The 16,572-nt window shown below is 44.0% G+C and overlaps 1 protein-coding gene across 1 annotated transcript in view; it reads left to right on the top strand.

The window, feature by feature from the left end:
• MYO16 (myosin XVI) overlaps window positions 1-16,572 on the top strand; it is a 465,799-nt gene that overhangs the window by 143,367 nt on the left and 305,860 nt on the right. Inside the window, exons 9-10 of the mRNA XM_029938403.1 lie at window positions 2,644-2,797; window positions 16,334-16,484. Of these exons, the coding sequence (XP_029794263.1) occupies window positions 2,644-2,797; window positions 16,334-16,484 (305 nt within the window). The remainder of the gene's footprint in view (window positions 1-2,643; window positions 2,798-16,333; window positions 16,485-16,572) is intronic.

The raw sequence follows: 16,572 nt of genomic DNA, 5'->3' as shown, positions 1-16,572 counted from the left end.
TACTATTTGTTCCTATTGCAATACATTTAATAATCTAAAAACACTTTCTGCCTGAGATTTCTCAGTGGATGAACTTACAGGTTCAGGATGACATGACTGACCTCCAGTCTAAGACACAATGAACACTTTTCTCTACTTCTTTTATTTTGGAATTAAATTTTATTAAAATTTAAAATTAAGTATTAAATATTTATTATTTAAAATATTAAAAATTAAAATTTAAGCTTATCCATCTTTTTTTATGTTTATTTATCTTAAAAGAGAAGAGAGAGCATGAGCTGGAGAGGGAGAGAGGGAGAGGGAGAGAGAATCGCAAGCAGGCTCCCATTGTTAGTGTGGAGCCCAGTGAGGGGCTCGAGCTCATGAACTGTGAGATCATGACCTGAGCCAATATCAAGAGTCAGATGTTTAACCAACTGAGCCACCCGGACGCCCCTAATCCATCTTTCTGCTCAAATAAACTGAAGATTTAACAAACAAAACTCGAAGATAGCTTTATACTTTCAAACTTTAGAATCAGGCTAATATGAATGATGGTGTAGTGATCTTAGCATTAACTACAAAAGCATGTGTTTACTTTTTTTTTTTTAAGGGGGACCTGAGTGGCTCAGATGGTTAAGCATCTGACTTCAACTCAGGTCATGATCATGTAGTTCATGAGCTCTGCCCTGACACTGTGGAGCCTGGAGCTGCTTCGGATTCTGTGTCTCCCTCCCTCTCTGCCCCTCCCCCTCATGATCTATGTCTCTTTCCCAAAAAATGAACATAAAAAATTTCAAAATGTCATATATCAAAAGGGCAAATAGAAATTTATAGTTTTTTTTTTCTATTCTTTAGAAAATGTATTGTGTAATATGTCACATCCTCTGTTTACTGTAGTTCCAACAGATCACATTTTTCAGGTTTATGTCCCTGGCTTCTTTCCCAGAGAAGAGACTATATGATTGACGCTTGAGTGTCTGAACTCCCGTCTGTCACACTTCTACCTTTAGGTCTAGTTCACTCTAGACCTAAATGTGCCCAAATGGGCATCCAAAGCAGTCCACAGGCCGAGAGCCCAGGGCACAACTGAATGTCTGGTCCGGCCTCAGCACTGGCCACCTCAGGATATGGTGGCCATGTAGGACAAAACCCAGTTTTGCCCATGTTGGCCCTACTGAGTCCACCATCGAGATAAGCCGTTTTCCATACCTGATTGGTCACGAGGGACAGTGATGGGCTCTCAGTAATCATTTGTTGACTGAATGAAAATACTTCTTTCTTGGGGTGTCTGGGTGGCTCAGTCGGTTGAGCATCCAACTCTTGATTTCAGCTCACGCCATGATCCCAGGGTCGTAGGATCAAGCCCCACGTCCGACTCTGCACTGAGCTATGAACTTGCTTGGGATTCTCTCTCTCTCTCACTCCCTCTGCCCCTCTCCCTCTCTCTTTCTCTAATAAATGAAAAAAGAAAAAAAATGAACTTCAATACACATTTAAAAAAAAGAGAGAAAATACTTCTTTCACACAGAGGGACAAAGAGCTATAATGCAGTGAGGGTTGCAAGTAAATGCTGGAAGTACCAACGTCTAAACCGAAACCAAGAAGAATGAACCCGATAAAATACTAGTACACAGAACAGTAGACACCCGGATGACGACTGGGCAGATGAAAATCATCATCAGTATTTTACAGTATTCTTGCCATTTTGTGTTCCTTGAATTTGGAATGGTCACATAAAAAATTATCTGGAGGAGAAAGGCAGTTTGAGATGTGGCCGTTAGGTGAGACCAAATAATCACCCAAGGCCAGGAAGCCTCTACTCGTTTGGTGGATAGGATTCCACCTAGAACAAGCGGTGTTACAATCTTGGCATAAATGATCTCCTCGTAGCGGCTGCATGACCCCTCCCGTCCACAAAGCCGCGGAACCCAATTGTAGGCTTAGGCGGTCATGCCGGCCAGTCTTGGGAATTGAAGAGGATGAGTTGCACCCGTTAGATTCCCGGTTATGAATGCAAACTTTTCTTCCAGATTGATTGGCTCCCAGTTTCCTTGTTAGTACATGTGAATTCGGTTAAGCACATCTATAGAACCACTGAAATATAGTCAGATGTCACTGTCTGCCTGAAGTTTATCAGGAAATATGATTATATTTCAGATTGAGCAACACAGAGCACAGAGACAGGCTCGACTTAGTGTGCTCATAACACAACTATTTACTTGTCCATCTACCCACTTAGTAGGATGTTTGTAGAATGACCACTGCAAGTTTTATACTAACCCAGTCTTCAGGAAGGTATAACCATTTTCGTCTTTTTGATTCATCAAGATAAAGGAAGACTTACAGAGAATAAAATGACACTAAGTTCTTTCAAGCTTAGCCTCTCCGTGACTTTAGATTTTACACCTCACCACCTGGTGAATGTTATTTTTTTATTTTTTATTTCATTTGTAATTAAATGTGCCACAGATATAAAACAAGATAGTCTTTAAAAATGGCAGTACTTCAACTTCACTCCTACCATAAACTTTTAGTGTTTTTCATTTTGGTCTATGTGTTGATACAATTTAGCATTTTAAGTGCATCAGAATTATTCAAAGTGAATCATTTCCTGTGATCTCGCCACCCACGCCTTCTCTTTCTCGTATTGTTTTTTTGTAGATATCGCTGCCTCTGAGTTTATTGAGGAAATGCTTCTGAAAGCTGAAATTGCCTGGGAAGAAAGGGTCAAAGAGCGTTTATCTGTTCCTGCCTTGACCGCAGAGCAGCCCTATGAGGAGATTCTCCATGACCTCCCAGCCCTGCCCAGCAAGCTGTAAGTCCTTCCGTGCCGACGCCCTAGACCTTGCTCGCAGAAGACCGACTATTTTATCTGCCACCCTGTTAACCACCATAGTCCAGTTCATATTAAGATGGACTTTTAATGTAAAGAATTAGAAAATGGAAGCTCTCTGTCAACATACTTAGCAAAAACAGTTGTTGACTATCGTGAGTTTAGCAGATTTTTTGCAAAATTCTCTGATTCTCTTAAACATTACTAGTTTAGTTATTGGATCAATGTGTCACCATGAGACCAAAGGTAAGATTTTAAACAACACTCTACGTATTTAGCTAAACTGGTTTGTAAGATTTCCCGTGACTGTTAAAATGGCTACATTCCTAAAACAGAAAAATACAAATATTCGCTTTTTTCTCTCTAAAATACAAAACATTATGATTTCTTATTGTCTAAAATATCTCCTAAATACTGATACATACCACAGCAAGGATGGACCTCAAAAACATGATGCTAAGTGAATGAAGCCAGACACAAAAAGCCACATGTCACGTGGTCCCATTGTGATGAGATATCCAGAATTGGCTAATGCATAGAAACAAAGTGTTAGTGGTTTCCAGGAGTGGGGGCAGGGGTAAAGGGGAATGACTCTTCTTTTAAAATTTTTTAATGTTTATTTATTATTGAGAGACAGACAGCACAAGCAGGGGAGGGGCTGAGAGAGAGAGGGAGACACAGAATCCAAATCAGGTTCTAGGCTCCAAGTTGTCAGCATAGAGCCCAACGTGGGGCTCGAAGTCACGAGCTGCGAGATCATGACCTGAGCCCAAGCCAGACGCCCAACCCACTGAGCCGTGCAGGCGCCCCTCTCCTAGGGTCTTTAGTCACTGAAAAGTTTGATACGTGCCCATGTTTGCTTCTAAGATTCTATTTCATGAGGTCCTTGAGTGGGATTCACAATTCTGCACAGTACCTAGTGGGGGGCGTGGTTCACCAACCAGTGGCGGGTTCTCACTGCGCAAGAGCAGCAGTGACAGCAGCTGACAGTCCCTGTGCTGTCACCAGGTATCAGGACTTGCGCAGAGTGGGGCTTACATGGGCCATCTGATCCTCAGAACAACACAAGTACTGTCTCTCCTTCTGCTGTTGTTACGTTTTATTTATTTATTTTTATTTATTTATTTTTAGAAGTGTATTTATGTATTTTGAGAGAGAGAGAGTACAGGAGGGGCAGAGAGAAACAGAGAGCACCCCAAGCAGGCTTTGCAGTCATCAGAGAGCCCAACATGGGGCTCAGTCTCACGGCTGTGACCTGACGACCTGAGCCGAATCCAAGAGTCAGACACTTAACCAACTGAGCCACTCAGACGGCCCTTTTGTTGTTAATTTTTAAATTTGAGTATTGCTGATACACAATGTTACATTAGTCTCAGGTGCACAACGTAGTGGTTCAGTGTCACTCTGTGCTCTGCTCACAAGTGTAGCTGCCGTGCGTCACTGCACAACGCTACTACATCACTGACTAGATTCCCTCTGCTCTGTCTTTTATTCCCGTGGTGGTTTTCTCTTGACCGATCAGTGTTTTTAGTTTGAACATGTGGACACACACAACACAAATATTCCTACTCTAGCCCCATGTTACAATTCCCTGTCTGAAACTCAGAACTTAAGTCCGTTGACTCCTGTCATACACGTGTACCCGATCTTCCGTTGTTTCGGGGAGGAGGTCATTTTTATTTGCAATGCTGAAACCTCTGATGTGGCTTGGGAGAGGAAATGGCTGATGGGAATTTTCCTGTTGTGGTCAGTCACCTGGGGCTGTGGACCACTGTCAGCTGAGCAGAAGTCTTTCATATGACCGCTCAAGAAGATAGTCTGTCGTTGGGAAGCCCTTTGACTTCTGCAGAAGCGGTGGGCATGGAGTCCACTTGCTGTCCGCTTCTGAGCTAGAGCTGCCAGTGAAAAGGAGCCACAGGGACCGTCCCCTCTGTCTGTCATGTCCTTCATCACACCCTTGAACTTGCTTGCCCTGAGCGTCTACACTGACTCCTAGAGGTGACCTGGGAGGCCTTGTGCTGTGCGACCATTGTGGCCAGAGATCCCAGAGCCATCCATCCTGGTTCCGACACTGGCTCAGCACCTGCTGGCTCTGTGACTTGGGTGATTTAGTCAACGTTTTTGCCACATTTCTCCTCACATGTAAAGCGTGGGTGCCGTGTGGTAAAGACTTTGTCCAGGCCTTTCTCCCTGCTTCCTAGGAGGGGAGATGCTAAACCCTTGAAATTCCCAAGCTGTAGGACTGACTGTCTCTGATGTCCAGGATCCTGGGGGGGGGTCACCCTTGAATTTATGCCACCATGATGCCTGTGGGGTGAGCGGGGCTGGTCACATGGGATGATCCAGCGATGTGAGTAAGTGACTGAGCAGTGAGCCGGCCTGGCCTGCAGGACTGGAGGAGGTCTGGGCTCTGGGCCCGGTGATCGAGTCCATCATGCCTGTGTGGCAAAACCTCAAGGAAGGCTCAGTGGAGCTTGCCAATTGGGGAGCACCTCTGTAAGCCCAGACGGTGATATGCCCCGAGTCCGTGGGGGAAGCCCAGCAGACCTCCCCCAGAGTGTCTGTGTGAGGGCTGGTCCTGCCTTGTGTACTCTGTCATAAACCCAGAATAGGAGATATGGGGCATCTCTGAGCTCTGTGGGCTGTTCTAGTGAGTCTCCGACCCCAGGAGCTGTACACTGTGGGGCTTGGTCAGAAGTGTGGGTGGGCGTGGAGACCCCCAGACTCGCGGCTGTGTCTGAGGTAGGGCCAGCAGCTTGATGGGGGCAGTGCCCTTCATACCTGTGCGATGGCTGGCCAGTGTAGGACACCACACGGTGATGATGATGATGGTGGTCTCTTACAGGTGCTCTTGCTGCCTCGGTGACAGTCTTTCTAAAACAGAGCCGTATCTGGCTCACTGTGATGCTGCATACTTGCTTGAGAAATGACAGGAGGAAAAACAGATGTTTTTCATCTGTCTGTGATTCGTTCACACAATCGTCTAAAGAATAAAGACCTTCTAGCTATAAGCTGAGAAATGGACTTTAGCTTTCAGTTTGGCACTTTCAAACAATTATGACCATATAGAGAAAAACATATTTTCTAAGCAGCTGGAAAGAAACATCCAGTCTCAGAGACGACCAGCTTCTGGCGGTACATCCTTTGATTAGGTTCCCTGGGGCTGGGTCTGCAGGGTTTCTGAGCCATGTTGCACTTGGGATGGAGGGAAGATGTGATGGGGGAAAAGTCTGCAAAGAGGGGGACCTGAGCAGGGCCGAGGACACAGGGTCATGGGCAGGGGGTGCGTGGGCCAAGTGGCCATTGATGAGAAGAAATACCCTGTGGTGATTTCTAAGGTGCAGCGTATGGGTTATACGATTCGTCTTTAACCTCAATAAAACCCGAGACTCACGACGGTCTTAGAGATGTTATGGAAAGCCTTGAAGAGACCACATTTTCTGAAAGACACCCACCATGCACTCAGTCAAAAGCCAGCCAACTGTGGCCACACAAGCTTTCTTCTACAGCCTCTGTTGCTCAATGGACAATAAATACGATTTGCATTTCAAGGCAATTTCAGTAATCCTTCCCAGTGATCTTCACTTAAACCCCATGACTTGGGGTGGCTAGACATAATCACCTGCATTTTATTTGTGGAGAAACAGAAGCCCAGAGGTGGGACAGACTCATGGAGGCAGCCAGTCCCTAGCTGTCTGGACGTGTTGTTCGTGCTCTCCAGCCTGAGTGGCAGCGGATTCAGGGCGATGGTCTTGAGTGTCTCCCTAGGCTCACGGTGCGCACAGTCCAGTCACGCTCGTCTATAAAACTAATTATGTTGCAAAAGAAGGACATGGCCTTTGTCCCGTGTCTCAACACCACAGCTGCGCCTTCTTTACAGAAACATCTCCCAGTAGTTCAGGACGCTTGGTTAAGCAACACTGAAAAGCGCGTTTTTACTCTTAGACCCTTAGACACAGTTGTGCTACAGCCATTAATCTCCTCGCTCCTGACGCTGGAACACCACATCTCTGGTTTGTCCCGTGAGGCTGTCACTGTCATGCTTTACTACTGACCCTGAAGGACTGGAACATTTTCAAAATCAGCACAGCTTCTGTGACCATTTTGCAGTAAAATTAATTCACCCCAGATAAAGTTGGACCAGACTCCCAGCCCTGGATTCTTCAGTCTTTGGAATGATGTGTCACAAAGTCTTTTTTTTTTTTAATGTTTTTTCTTAAATGTTTATTTTATTTTGAGAGACAGAGCAGAGAGTGAGCAGGGCAGGGACAGAGAGAGAGGGAGACACAGAGTCTGAGCAGGCTCCAGGCTCTGAGCGGTCAGCACAGAGCCCGACGAGGGGCCCTAATTCACGAACCATGAGATCATGACCTGAGCGGAAATCGGACGCTTAACTGACTGAGCCACCCAGGCACCCCTGAATCACAAAGTCTTGATAAAGCTGTCGGTCGGTTCCACATGGACTCAGGTACGAATGAACTCCATGGTCCAGTGGGCGACAGAGAGAGATGTCACACAATCCAGGGACATGATGGGCCCTGGAGAATGATTTAGTCTGATTTCCAATTTTAAACCATTTACACTGTCCCTCAAACATGGTTGGATGACCGGTCTTCCAAAGTTGGTTGTGAACCAGACTGTCCTGAGCCTCTGGTTTTACTGAAGTCTGGAAGACACACTGCCTAACTCATTGAAGGCAGAGGGAGGGGGCAGACATTTCTGTTTCTAGACAGTTCTTTCCCCTGCACTTGAAACTGCCCCAGAGGTAGGGCTCACTACCTTTCAGGGCAGTTTATTCATCTACCACCACTTCCACCCATCATTCCTTCTCTTTTTATATCATACACTGTGTGTATACATACACTCAGCACACACACATTCTATCAAATTTACTTGCTAAAAATGGCTGAAAAATGCAGATTATTAAGCATTTCCTAGGTTCAGGTGAATGATGATCATGTTGTTACAATAAATATCATTCATTAAATACCTATTCAGAAAAATAAACGCATCTTAGACAGTGACTTCCAACAGTATAATGTGGCTTATTCAGAGCCCCATTTATGTATTCCCAGAGCTGATGCATTCGGATTATTTTATTTTGGATTTTTAAACTTTCTTTCAGTGTATCTATTGAGAACTATTAGATGAATATAAAATGTCTTAAAAATGGTGTCATTTCCCATTCAGCCATGAGACACATTGACATTTTTGTTTTATAAACACAAGGAATATTTTACCAATGAGTTTTTTTCATTGTAATTTTTTTATTACACAAACTAAAGCCATTTTCGGGGCGGGGGGGCTTTTGGGTGGAGATAGCAATTAATTCAAAGCTGTCCAGGAAGCGATTCATTCAAAATTTGGATAATGCTTTTGTAGATGCAGAAAAACCCAAATTCCCTATAGTAAATAATTTATGTAGCTATGTTGTTAGGATTAAAATTGAGAACTATCTACTCAGTACATTACCAACACTATAACTGAGTCACACATGCCATTTTTAAAAATGTTTATTTTTGAGAGAGAGAGAGAGAGAGAGAGAGAGAGAGAGAGAGAGCGAGCGAGCAGGGAAGGGGCAGAGAGAGAGGGAGACACAGAATCTGTAGCAGGCTCCAGGCTCTGAGCTGTCAGCACATGGGGCTTGAACTCACGAACTCGTGACCTGAGCTGAAATCAGATGCTTAACCGAATGAACCACCCAGCCACCCACATATGCCATTTCTTTACATTTGTTTTGATTAGATTTTTTCTTTGTTGGCCTTCTATATCTCAATATAGCCAATTTTGCTTGTTTTCTATAGTTTTCTAAAATTGCTTGTGTCATAATGGGCAATGATTGTTACTTGTGTTTTATTTTATTACATTCATGTTTCCATTTTGAGAAATAAAATCTCAGTTCCTGCAGGCACATTTGCTCTGCATGAAATGCCTTTTATGTTTATAGAAATAAGTACGTCTTGAATAAATCCAGTCGCGTTCAGAAATTGATTGTCTGCTCGTAGAGTCCCCTGTAGTTTTTTCCGTGGTCAGGTTAAAGCAACCGCTCGCCCATTTAATTCAAACTCCTCTTGGTGTTCATTTTCTTTATGTTTGTGGAATCTGCCTTACCTAAGCCTTATTTCACTATTTTCCATTCTATTTTTTTTTCTGTCTTTCACTGATAGACTTCTATTCCTGACATCTTTTTAATATAATTAAAATTTTCTCATTGAGGAAAAATTGGAAAGTACAGGAAAACATACAGAAGCACGAAAAAACTCAGTCACTAATGTCAAAAGAAAAATTATACCAGAGAAGTTAAAGAGGAAGGGAAGACTATTGCGGTAGAGAGAGAGACTGAACTTGACTCTTGATACAAAAGGTCAGGGAGCTTGTAAGTGCTGGGATGAGCTGGTGGAAAAGCCAGAAGATTGGTCCACGGGAGGGGGCCACCCACAGTTCCCGAGTTGGTGCTGAAGGAAGTGAGTCTCCTCCCCTGGGAGACTGGGGCTCCCTCAACCCTCACGGTCCCAGCTCTGCACAATAGCTCCCAGGTCCCAGGGAAGGACATTGCCCGTTGTGGAATGTTTACATCTCAGAAGGACAGAGGAAGAATTTACAGTGGGAAGTTCTCTTACCCTAAGACAAGGGAGCGCGACAGTCTGGAGTGGAGAGAAACCTGTCTAAGGGTCATCAGAGAAGAGGGGACTGTGAAGCCCGTCTTTCTCAGTAGTCCACCTTCTTTTATTTTCTTTTCTTTTTGAGAGGACGAGAGAGAGAGAGAGAGAGAGAGAGAGAGAGAGAGAGAGCGCCTTTGAAGGCTGGGAGGGGGGTAGAGAGAGAGAGATGCAGAACCCCAAGCAGGCCTCAGGCCCGATGTGGAGTCCCACACCGGGCTCGACCTCACCACAGTGAGATCATGGCATGAGCCGAAATTAAGTGTTGGACATGCCCCACTGAGCCTCTCAGGAGCCCCCCACCACAGTCCACCTTCTTATCTATTATGGTCTATTTCTTCTTATCTTTTATGTGTTTCTTTTTCTTTATTGAGTTCTTGTTCTCTCTCTTCAATTACATCTCATGCTTTTAAAAATCAATCTCCTATCATAAATATTCTGTCATGATTGATAAACATTTCATGAGTATTGAAATAAATAGCAATGATTACTTCAACATGATTCCGTTTTCTAGAAAAATAGCGTTTGTGTACATTTTCATTGTGTACAAATGGATCATCAGTGAAAACTTAAATATCTAGAAGTTAACTTGACCAATACTGTAGTTAATCACAGTGATTATGGACGAAATCCGCTTTATTTTACAAGTGAGATAGACTTAAAGAAGTGTTTCCATAGACATTCGAAACACCCCCCATGCCGTCAGCCAAGGCACATGCTCTGCGTTTTTTAAATGCTTATTGATTTATTTTGAGAGAGAGACAGAGACAGAGAGAGGGATGCCACAAGCAAGCAAGGGAGGGGCAGAGAGAGAGTAGAGAGAGAATCCCAAGCAGGCTCCGAGTTGTCAGCTCTGAGTGTGACACGGGGCTTGAACCCACGAACCATGAGATCATAACCTGGGCCAAAATCAACAGTCAGACCCTTAACTGACTGAGTCACCCAGGTGGCTCATGTTTTGCATTTTCTTCTAGAAAATATGCATATTCCAAATATGTTAACATGTGACCCAATTGTATTATTTGGAATCATTTTTTCTTATATGATTAAGAGTATTTTTAACTAGTTACTTACCATTATCGTTAGTAGCCGACCTATGATATTCTATATAATCTATGAAGTTATTGAGTGTGTGAGTGATTTTTCAAGATGTGGGTGAAAATGTGTAGGAGGAGGGAGTATGTGTATGTGCGCATCACAGAACTGTAGGGCGTGGTGTAGACCCTGCCTCGTCTGACTCCTCCTTTTGCAAAGACGCAGCTGTGGCCCAGGGATTGTGAAGGCTGAGAAGGTCATGTGATTCCAACCTGAGGTAGAACCCGACTTAGAATGAGTCACTGTATTCTTGGAGCCATCTTCTTTCCAAGTATACCTCTCGGTTGGAAATGCAATAGAACCTGCTAGTATCACTGATTAGATTCAAGATAGGAGAGGACTTTTCTGGCTCTTTTAGTAAACTCACTGTTTCTCCCTTTTAGAAATCCTTTGTGGGACACTTGGGTGGCTCAGTCGGATGAGCCACTGACTTCAGCTCAGGTCTTGATCTCCTGGTTCCTGAGTTTGAGCCCCGAGTTGGGCTCTGTACTGATATACTGCCTGGGATTCTCTTTCTCTGCCCCTCCCTTGCTCATGCTCACAGTCTCTCTCTCTCTCAAAATAAATATATTTACTTTAAAAAAAATTTTTTTTAATGTCTTTTATTTATTTTTGAGAGACAGAGAGAGACAGTGTGAGCAGAGGAGGGTCAGAGAGAGAGGGAGACACAGAATCCAAAGCAGGCTCCAGGCTCTGAGCTGCCAGCACAGAGCCCGACGTGGGGCTCGAACCGCGAGATCATGACCTGAGCCAAAGTCGGACGCTTACCCGACTGAGCCACCCAGGTGCCCAACAAAATAAATACATTTTCATAAAGAACATAGAGATCCTTTCTGGCTAGTTAGTTTCCGTGGCTTCTGCCTGACTAGTCAGACCACTGCTTCAGTCGTGGCTTTGCACTCGGAACACGTGGTACAGTGGAGGCGAAACCTGTCTTTAGTTTTGTTTATTTTTCTTCTTTTAAAACCTCCTGACAAAGCAAAAAAAAAAAAAAAAAAAAAAGAGAGATGGCTGATACCCAAGGCTAGATAAGTAAGGACATACTTTGGTTTGTGTGAGGGTGGATTTGGGATGTGGCCAGCGTGACTGGTGGCTAAGAACACACACTCTGGATCTCAGATCCTGTCTACACTGCTGCCTTACTGTGTGTCCACAGCCAGTCCACCTGTCTGTCCCCCCGTGTACTCGTCTATAAAACAGGCATAAAAGTAGATGTGCCGTAGAATGTCGCTGTCTGATAGATAATATGGATGGAGTACTTAGAATGGAGATGACCATGCCTTAAAGGCCTGTAATTAGTAGAATGCTTTGTGGGTGATCCGCCCAGATTAGAGAAAACACAGGGAAGGTGTGGTGGTCTTAAAATCCTGCAGGGTTCTCGTGTCAGAGAGCTTGGGACGCACCGCGGGGGGCCCAGGACTGATGCGTACTGGTCAGGGGAGTGGGCAGCGTAGCATAGTTGCTCACGGAAGACGTAAGGCTCCTCTGTGGTTATGAACACCTTATCACTCTACAGTCTTCAAGCAGATCTGGATGTGACATTTTTATAAGCATTTAAAGCATTCCCATTGTATAGTGAATTTTTAAATTTTTTTGACCTTTGTTCATTTTTGAGAGATAAAGTGCAAGCAGAGGAGGAGCAGAGAGAGACACACACAGAATCCGAGCAGCTCCAGGCTCTGAGCCGTCAGCACAGAGCCCGACGCGGGGCTCAAACCCACAGACTGTGAGATCATGACCTGAGCAGAGGTTGGATGCTTAACTGACTGAGCCACTCAGCCTCCCTGAGAATTTTTTTAAATTAATAACTATACTCTTGGGGAGGAGAGCCTGCCATGGGCTGCAAGCACCCTGCACATTGTTGCTAAGTTTCTCAGACTGCAGGGCCTGTGTAGTTAGAAATGCAGGCCATCAAGTAGCTCAAGGGGACCACAGAACAAAGGCCAGGGGAGGGACACTAGCTTACCTGCTGCTTGGGGCAGTGTTTGCGGCTCGCTCAAAAAGTACTTGACTTGGGGCTCTTGGGTGGCTCGGTCAGTTATGCGTCTGACTAAGCCTCAGGTCATGATCTCGTGGCTCATGAGTTCGAGCCCCGAGTCAGGCTCTGTGCTGACAGCTCGGGGCCTGGAGCTGTTTCGGATTCTGTATCTTCCTCTCGCTCTGCCCCTACCTGCTTCGTGCTCTATCTTTCTCTCTCTCAAGAATAAATAAACACTAAAAGATTTTAAAAAGAGGTACTGGACTCGTGGCCAGATTCTAGGCTACGACACAGCACACGGTGGGGGCGGGTGTCCGTGGAGGTGCCCCTGTGTGGGCCCCCTGCCCACCGTGGGACATGGTGCAAACATGAAACTGTGCATGCCGTGAGTAATGACGTCCTACCTCTCAGATCCGGGAAACTCTGGTCTCCCGCGCGTATCCATGACATAGTAACAAGCTGACCTGTTAGTTTGCAAGCAAAGCAAAATCCCAGAAACTTCACAGCACTGGGCACCTGCAAGGAACAGTAGCTAATTTCACTGCCTGCTTACTCCTGTAGTCATTGCGCTCAGCCCTTCGTGTGCATCAAGTTAGAAATCCAATGCGGCTCTTTTTGTACAGATTGGTTTTAGAGAATGCTTGTATAACTTGCCGGGGATGGCGGAACGAGCATCAGACTTTGGGCTTTTCCGACACAGACACACTCGTTGCCGCTGCTCCCCACCACGCTGCCCGTTAGCGGGCTCCCGTTCTCCTCACCTACTTAAACGTGTCCTCATTGAGTAAAACATCATCATCCAGAGTCAAGGGACGCATAACCTCACATTTCTGTGAAAGGGCCTTTCTCTCATGAGGCCAGACACTAATGCAGCCCATTTATTGATGTTACCGTTGCTGTTGATTTTCCACACTTTCTGCACTCTGTTGTACGTGTGGAAGACAGGGCACATAAAACAACGAGACTAAAAGAAGCCCTCCTGAGCACTTCCCTCCACCCCTAGCAATGTTAGTCTGCGGAGTTATTTGTTTGCCTCCAGACAGCAAGAGGAGGTTGAAATAAAAAATTCGCTTGTAATGGCATAAATACACGCACTACAACAGAATAAACCTAACAGATATTTGGAAGATTTTAATGCCAAAAGTTACAAAAACACTGAGGGGAATTAATGATCAAAATAAATAGGCTGTGCTTATGGACGACAGGATTCAACACCGTTAATATGTAAACCCTCCCCCAGATTGATTTATCAGTTGAGCACAGCACTGATCAAAGTCCCGATGGGCATGCTTATAAAAATTGGCAAACAGATCGTAAAATCTATATGAAAATGCTAACAATCTCGAATAACCAAGACCAAAGAGCAGAGTTGGAAGAGCCCTCGTACTGCATATTTGTATCAGTGGAACACAATAGAGCACCCGCATTTGTTACCACACATATACGGTCAACTGAATCTTCACAGAGGTACCCAGGTAATTGGCTAATACATTTGGACAGCCAGTCATCTGAGAAAAACAATGAGCCTTGACACGTATACAGTGCCACATACAAAAACCACTCCCAATGGATGATAGGCTCAAATGTAAAGCACAAAACTGTAACATTTCTGGAATTTAACCTGGGAGAAAACCCTCTTGACCTTGGGTTAAGAAAAGAATTCTTAGATAAGACACAAGAAACTCAAGTCATAAGAGGAAAAAAATAATAATATATTTTGAAACACACTATAAAGAAAATGTAAAGACCAGACCCAGCCTGGGAGAAAACATTTGCCATGTAGGTGTCCGCGAAAGGATTTGAAACCAGAATACATAAAGCCTGGCTCCAGAGATTGGAACTCCCACTTTACCAGAGAAGTGGGAGTAAGTACATTAAAATGCAGATTGAAACCACAGCAAGAAACCACTAGCATACCTACTAGAGAGGATTTTTAAAAAGAGACAGAAATATTGTCAAGACCGTGAGGGAAATGCCAAGGCGTTGCTGGGGGAACTCCACATCGGAAACTGTTTGCGGAGCTTCTTCTAGGTTTTTAACCGAGACAGATGAAAGCACGTGTACGCAAGTGTGTGCAGAAGGTTTGTTTGCACTTGACAACAGCTGGACCAGCCCACACGTTTGGTGAACGGACAGCCCGACTGTAGTGCATTCCACAGCGAACTACGAGTCAGCATTAAAACACGAGTCCCTGAATGATCTCAAAACCATGTTAAATAAGCCAAGGTGGACGCAAACAACTATGCGCGCTATGATCCCTTTCATGTGACATTTTAGAAAAGGCGAAATGAAAGGGACAGTTATCAGTGGTTGGGAGGGGCAGGAGGCGAGTGCACACAATTGGCTCCAACGAGCAAGCAGAAACACGGACACCCGGCTGGCCCAGCCTGAGGAGCATGGGACTTGATCTCAGGGTTGTGAGTTTGAGTCCCAGTGGGGTGTAGAGATGACTTAAAGAAATTAAAAAACAAACAAGCAAAGAGCAGGCAAGAAGAGATGGTTGGGAATGGTAAAATCCTATGTAGCACTGCTTATGTGGGCTTCACAAATACACATAGCTAACCGTTCACAGCTGGACATATATTCGACACAGACATCTACAGACACATGTGCCTCCACAAAAAGTGGATTCATTTTACTCCATGTAAATACTTCCTCAATAAACTTGGATATTTTGCAAACCAAAAAGTGCACTTAAGCATTAGTTAGAATCACAAGTGCTGTTACAGAATATGTGAAATAATCATGTTTATATATATATATCGCACTTAATTAAATATGTATGTATTTTTGCTTGTGTGTTAACATTTAGGGAAATGCATTTTTAAATCTTATGATCATAAAGTGTTACAAGGCAAATTAAACATTTAGATTGTGTTTATTTTTAATGAGCATTACACAATAATGGCTTTCTTTTGGCAATGCGGTCTTTGGAACGAAAAACATGAAGTAGCTTTTCTTTCTTTCTTTCTTTCTTTCTTTCTTTCTTTCTTTCTTTTTTTTTTTTTTGCCTAGTTTGAGCTGTATTGAAGTAATGAAACTTCCGGTGTGTAATATTGCAATCTTTGAAGACATCATGCATCTCTGATTACCCTATTATTATTTCATTACAAACTTTAAATATTGCCCATGATTCTATAACATATTTTAATTTTTTTCAATATTTATTGTTGAGAGACAGAGAGAGACAGAGTGTGAGCAGGGGAAGGGCAGAGAGAGGGACACACAGAATCCGAAGCAGCTTTAGGCTCTGAGCTGTCAGCACAGAGCCCGACATGGGGCTCAAACCCACAGACCATCAGATCATGATCTGAGCTGAAGTCAGATGCTCAACTGACTGAGCCACCCAGGCACCCCTCTGTAACATATTTAAATCATACATTAACAGCATTTTAATTAATTATATAATTTTGGCCTTCACATATTTGCAGTTCACTTTCCCATTTAAATGTCTTTCTTAGTTCAGCCATGCATTCAACCTTAGCTTATAATTTGCTTATAAATTGCTTATTGATGTGTCTTTTATAGTCATATATACATTTGTAAACATTTTCTTCTCAAGTTGGATGTATTTTTCTTTTAAGGTTGACATTGAGTGAAATTTAGAATAGAAAAGTTTACAGACTCCCCATTGATTGGTTTTCCCCCTCTGTGTGGAGAAACAGTTTCCTGTCTGAGTAAAACGACTTTCTATAACCACACAGTTCTGTTGCGGTCTTGCTTGATTAATGCGGAATGCGGCAGCGTCCGGAAAAGACTAATTGCAGTGTCGGTTATTTCCCGCAGCAGTCCCCTGGTGTTGCCCATCGCCAAGCAAGACAGTATGTTGGAAAAAGATATTATGTTCAAAGATGCAAAAAAAGGTCTATGCAAGCGACAGTCCCAGGACAGCGTCCCCGAAGATTCCACCGAGAACGGCCCCACCAAACCCGAGCAGGTAAGACCCCTTTACCGTGTGTCTGCTTATACGTCATGCTTTAAAATCCAACGTTTCAAAACCAAAGACATACAGATCTCCATTCAAG

Source organism: Suricata suricatta, chromosome 4 (assembly GCF_006229205.1).
Source record: "Suricata suricatta isolate VVHF042 chromosome 4, meerkat_22Aug2017_6uvM2_HiC, whole genome shotgun sequence".
Classification (NCBI taxonomy): Eukaryota; Metazoa; Chordata; class Mammalia; order Carnivora; family Herpestidae; genus Suricata; species Suricata suricatta.
The sequence above is the reverse complement of the archived record's forward strand: the minus strand, read 5'-3'. Positions and strand labels throughout refer to the sequence as shown.